The 6,015-nt window shown below is 35.1% G+C and overlaps 1 protein-coding gene and 1 pseudogene across 2 annotated transcripts; both read right to left on the reverse strand.

Annotated features, from left to right (window-relative positions):
• Positions 1 to 1,154: 1,154 nt before the first annotated feature.
• LOC125207181 lies at positions 1,155 to 2,658 on the reverse strand (annotated as a pseudogene).
• A 79-nt stretch (positions 2,659 to 2,737) lies between these two features.
• On the reverse strand, positions 2,738 to 4,925 carry LOC125207180 (cytochrome b5-like). Of its 2 annotated transcripts, none has more exons than XM_048106417.1 (4): positions 4,778 to 4,925; positions 4,549 to 4,661; positions 3,277 to 3,343; positions 2,738 to 3,162 (listed from the first exon to the last, which is right to left on the reverse strand). In XM_048106417.1, the coding sequence occupies exons 2-4, from the start codon at positions 4,633 to 4,635 to the stop codon at positions 2,912 to 2,914; spliced, it is 405 nt and encodes a 134-aa protein (XP_047962374.1). In that variant the 5' UTR covers positions 4,636 to 4,661; positions 4,778 to 4,925; the 3' UTR covers positions 2,738 to 2,911. The 2 variants fall into 2 exon arrangements, with proteins under 2 accessions (XP_047962374.1, XP_047962373.1); XM_048106416.1 differs by having other exon boundaries at positions 4,549 to 4,664; positions 4,778 to 4,924.
• Positions 4,926 to 6,015: the final 1,090 nt, after the last annotated feature.

The following is a 6,015-nucleotide window of genomic DNA, read 5'->3' on the forward strand; positions in this document are numbered from 1 at the left end:
GTCTATGGGTAGATATTATCATGTAGAAAAAAGAACAATAATATTTGTAGTGTAGTTGATCAATTGAACATTTTGAGAGGGTAAATTGAAGTTACAGCTTTGAAAAGCGAAAGAGTCTGGACCTTTACGTCTTAAGTTAGCAAATGAGGCTCACTTCATGAAGAAATAAATTGGATGGTCGGTTACTCAAAAACATACAATTACTATACGAAAGGAACATTACTTATCCTGAAGAAAAGAAAAAACGCTATAAAGGAAACATCGATCATTAATCATTATCATTTTTAAGTCTTTCTAAGAGCTAAAATAGATTATTTGGTTAAGTATCCTTTTTGCATGAGGTCCCCATTTATCTCAAAATATATGTGACATTATATGTTGTTTTCAAATTGGCGATGAGTTTCATCATAATCTAAGCCAATTCAACTATATGTTTGACTAATTGTAGGGAGACAGTGTTAGATTGGAAAAAATAATCCACATGATCTAGCTTATCCAAGCTGACGTGGAGAGGAGATGAGTGACGTAACTCGCGCAATAAATAAGACTCGTTTGGTTTCAAGGACAGGATAAATCAAGATCCGTGATTGGAGATAGAAAACATGAGCCCAACTCAAGATTGTAATAAGATAACGTTTTTTTGTTATTGTTTGATTTCATAAATAGGGAGTGAAACGATACAAATATCCCTTCTTTAAAAAAGTATATATATTTTGCTGCATGAGATTAAATATGTAATAATTGATCAAGTTAATCTTAATTAATTCTACTCGAGCATGAGTGGATTAATTAGTTATTAGGTCCATGAGCAAAAGCTAATTGAACAAGAACTGATCAATTACGAATAATAAACTGTAGATTGTGTTAAGCAAATGTTTGGAGAAGAAGCTTAGATGCCATCACTATCCTAAAAAAATTGGGTGTATCAGTTTGGTGAAATCATTACAAAAAAAACAATAAAAAATACCCACACCATTTGTGAATGCCTCAATTTTCTATGCCCAAAATATTGCAGGAATTGTGAGGCCATTGAGAATGCATGGTTTATTTCTCAAAAAAGAAACTGCTATTATTCGTTGTTTCTTCTAGGTTTGCTGGAAGGAATATTAGCACTAATGTCATGTGAACGGTAGGGAGGGGATGAAGTGTAACTGTAACATAACATAGCTATGCAGAGAAGTCAAACAAAACCTTGTTCTCTGCAGTTAAATTTTTTGTCAGTGCAACTATGGCAATACACACATTATTCGATAACAAGATGATAACTGAACTTTGAGTTAAAACATCATCAACATTATGTAGTTCAAAGTCATTCATCCACAAAAAACCAAAAAACACAGATACACCTGGTAATCTACTTGATCTTCTTCTTTGGCCTCAACTGCAGAAAACAAATAACCATTAGACAAACTTAAGAATGTCTGCCTGGTGCCTGAAGCAATACATGTTGAGGCCTCATACCTGGTTGCTGTGTCCACACTTCTTCTTCCTGCAGTTGACGGCACGAGGGTGCAAGCGGGCATAACATCTGCAGGTCAAGTGTAAAAGATCATGATCTAAACAACAAACATCAAATTCTAAGTAGAAAGTTCAAAAGTATGAATATGTTAGCATTTGAAATATTTAACAGTGGTAAATTTGTATCCTGGCATCAAACACTTATTAGAAGTTGTTATAGAGAGCTTATAAAACCAAGCATGTTTCTTCACCAAGCACTGTTGCTACTAAGTTAAAGTCCATATCAGCTTACAACCTTATAGAGACTATACACAATTCAAGAAAACCCTGAGCATACAAGTAATCCCTACATCTCAAAACTTACTTGCGGCATGTCATCTTGTCCTGGTTATAGCCATAAGAGATGGCTCGATAATTCCACCCCTAAGCCTCAGAACCAAATGCAGGGTTGATTCTGCAATACACATCCAATAACAAATAAATTATTCACTGAACACCAATCAAATGCTAGCTTTTTGCTTCATCTTTAGGTCTATAAAATGAGTTTGACTCATGTTTGCCAGGTTAAGAAATGAGGTCAAATTATAATCATTTAGTAAACCCATAGACAAGCAGGAATAAAACTGAACAAGTGGAAAATAAAAACCTTTCTGAATGTTATAATCAGCGAGTGTTCGCCCATCTTCAAGCTGCTTCCCATCCGGAGGAATTCCTGCACCAATTAAATACTAACAAATATAAATGATGGTTCAGCATAAAATTGATTAGATTACAATAAGTGAGAAAGGGGGGAAAGAGTTTGCAAAAACACTAGCCTTCCTTGTCTTGAATCTTGGCCTTCACATTGTCGATAGTATTCAACCTCGAGCGTTATGGTTTTGCCGGTCAAGGTTTTCACCAAGATTTGCATTTTGGCTCGTCTCTAGCTTCGCCTCGCGCAACGCCGTTATTTATACGTGGAGGGGAAAATGCAATTAGGGCTTACCATTGCCGAACCAACAAGCCCTATTAACGCCGTAGCCCGTATTCCAAATTGTAATTGTAGCTCAAATTCATGATTTTTTTGTAAATTTCTAGTATATAGTTCATAAAAATCATTAACTTTAATATAAGTACGTTTAGGCTAACGTATTTTAATTTCCACATCATATATAATTTACCAAAATAAAAATCAATAGAAAATAGTTGAAATTAAAGTATTTTTCAAAGTTATGAAATTTACTCGTATTTGACCAGACTTTATCGTTTTTCAAAACTGAAATTTACTGAGCACAAAACATTTCCACAACCGTGTTCCGCAAAGAACACAAAACAACAAAGCCTACAACATAGAGCAGGCAAACTAGATAATCTAGTCGAGAGTCCAGTAACAACATGTTTACGAGCCTAGAAGGGAGACGATCAATAAGGAAAATAACTAACAGTAACAATGTACTACGTAAATTCTAGGCTCTCATTTCTCTTTGGTGTAGAGTCGGACAGCAAATGCCAATCCCAATATCAGGAGAGGCACAAGAAACTGCAAGATCTTAATCACAAACTCTGGAGTCTTGTCTGGATTGTATGATGGTTGTTGTGGAGCAACGTAGCTTCGTTTTAGGGGCACTGTTGCCATATCTATCTCCCCAATGTAGTACTTATCCATCATCTCCCGAGCAGAATCGCTGTGCCCAACATCTTCAAAGTCATTGGTTGCATCTTTTCCTGTAGAGATTAAAGACCAACAATTTCACATGCCACTCTTGATTTAGTCTTTGTTTGCAGTTTTACATAATCATCTTCATCAAAGAAAAATAGCATTGATCATAGTTAAGTTACCAGTGGCTGATAGCAGAACCTCATCACCTCCAGGATGATCTTCCATGAAAGGGGTAACATCATAAACCTGCAAACATTATAAACTATCAATGTAGTATCTCGTTTGAATGAAACTTCTATGTAGACTTAACGTCAAACCCAAACAAGTGTCCACAAATACAGCCATAATATTCATGATGCGGCGCGGTACCAACAAATTCCACTCCAGGCTTCATCTCCAATAATTTGCACCAAAATATTGCTTATAGTATAAAATTTTAGTAAGATACTTAAAATTAAACGACCACCATGATTTCAACTTTCTACTCCAAGGGACACGCTCCCCATATTCCTAGATTCATAGTGATCATTTGAGACAGTTCAAACTGATGGTTAAAGCTCCTAAAATAACCAGAGCATAAGTGGCCCTTCTAGTCTCGTTATAGCCCCAGACCCAGAAGTGTTGGCAACAGAATCAACCTGTTGACCTAGGGACAGCTATGGCACCAAAACCAGCGCACAACCATCTTTACTAAGCATCATCCCCAAGTTATTATTTATTAATCATGTTTACAAATGATTTATAATTAATAATTCATTGCAATTATAATCTTTTAATACATTCTTTAAATATTTCTAATTATTGAGAAAATTATCACATAAATAGTCTTTTCATGGTGTACATCAAGCATTTCATAAATAGTGTAAATAAAACAGTACAGATTATTAATCAAGAGTAAATGATACTCACTGAAGATGAATCATAGTAGTATGGAGTGAGTGCAGATTATTGGAACTCAGAATGGCATCGGCCATCAGTATTAGAATTCACCTCAAATATCCACTTCAAACTAACTCATAAGAGAAGAGAACTTTTAACAAGTCCAAGCAATATGTAGAACGATGCAGGGGTACCTACTAGTTAAGAATCAGAACTAACCTAAGGATGAGTATACCAGTGCTATATAATTGCCCTCATCATTGATGTGTAATCTAGCAACTCTAGTTCAAAATAGGCCAGGAAGTAACAGCTGAAACAGTTCTAAGCTAAGCTAGAAAGTGAGTTAAAAGGAACTCGAAACTATACATGTACAACAAGTGCTCGATAAATTAACTAAAATTTGCAGTAGAACACAGTCACTGTGTGTTCGTATCCAACTCTACACACAGGTCCAACTAAATTGACTCCAGCGTCACAATGAAATACAGATTGAATCTAGCACATCAAAATTCTCATAATCGAGTTCTCTTCAATACAAACACAGATTCAACTGAAAAAGGGGATGATCTTACCTTGCCGCTGATAATCAGCCAACAGTCCTTAGTCTTATTATGCTTGGCGACCTCCTCAAATATGTGAGATTTCGGATCTGACGCCATCGTTGATTGTTCCTCAATCCTCACCGCTACTAAACACACAGAAAATAGTTTAGAAATCGGAACTATAAGAGAAAAGATAGCCTGATTGACAACTAAAGAGGAAGGAGGAATCAAGAGAAATTAATTCAATCAGAAAGCTTACCAGAGAATCGGAATCTGATCAATTTCAACAGTCGTCGCCGGGTTTCACAGTGAGAAAGTAGTAAGTTGCTCAAATCGACGTCATATATATTACTACTCCGGGTTGCCGGCTTGGGTTTTGTGTAAAGACTATTTGCTTCTTTTTTTTCTTTTTAGAAAAGTAAATTTATGTTCTTTAAAGTCAAACCACATTTTCTTAGAACTTACCTAGTAGTACTAGATTAGAACTCAATTTTTGTCATTTCCTAACAAAATACTCCCAAATTCATTTATACTTCAAAAGAGAAAAAATTAGGTAAAGTATCATACAAAAAAAATATTAAGAGAGTTTCCTTCCGCCACAAAAATTTTAATATTTAATGGAAAATGGGCCCATAGTATTGAGCAATTAAATATTGGATTTATTATATGAAGTGCGAATAAGGTTTAGAATGCATATAATCAAAATGGAAGTATTATACTTAATCCGGTCGAGCAGGATTAGTCGGATTCCGCCAAAAAGACGGGTTCGGTACACCTGTGGTTAAAAAAAAAAATGAAAGTATTATAATTTATAATCTTAGCAAACGAACCCAGATGCAACAATGTCATATTTTTCGTGAATGAAAAATGTATTACTGTGTGTTAAATTGAGTTGAGAGTACTGATTTTTATAAACACCGTTTTTGACTTGGAATGATACTTTTGCGTTTTGTGTGTTGATAATTTTGATATTTTGTCACGTCGTGATTCCTTTTGTGTTTTGATATTTTTTCAATTCAAAAGCAGAGTAAATGGTATAGTAGTAAATAAACACCGTTTTTGACTTGGAACATAGAATAGCCATTGCCCATTAGGCATTACCCACGGTCCCACCCTCGCGCACCGGAAATTAGACCAATTTTCGTTTATGCCAGATTCTAATATGTAAAAGTATTCTGCATTTCTAAATAGGCTGCTAATTCTTAATATGGCAAATGTCATTAATACCTCATTTAATCTTTTTCATTAGTTAACCAAGTTTCGTCGCAATGATGATTAAAACGAAAAGTATTTGCGCCGCCATTTGCGTCGCAATCGTTGTTGGGTGGAGACACACACCACATCGTGCGCCGCCATTTTGACCCCGAAAATAAGTCATGCATCTATTAGCATTTAGCAGTCATATATGAATTGGATATTTACTACTATTTGATTATTCAACATTATTATAACTAATTATTAATTTATTTGACATTCAATTCGTAGCTATACTTTGTA

The sequence above is a fragment of the Salvia hispanica genome, chromosome 2 (genome assembly GCF_023119035.1).
Source record: "Salvia hispanica cultivar TCC Black 2014 chromosome 2, UniMelb_Shisp_WGS_1.0, whole genome shotgun sequence".
NCBI classification, from domain to species: Eukaryota; Viridiplantae; Streptophyta; class Magnoliopsida; order Lamiales; family Lamiaceae; genus Salvia; species Salvia hispanica.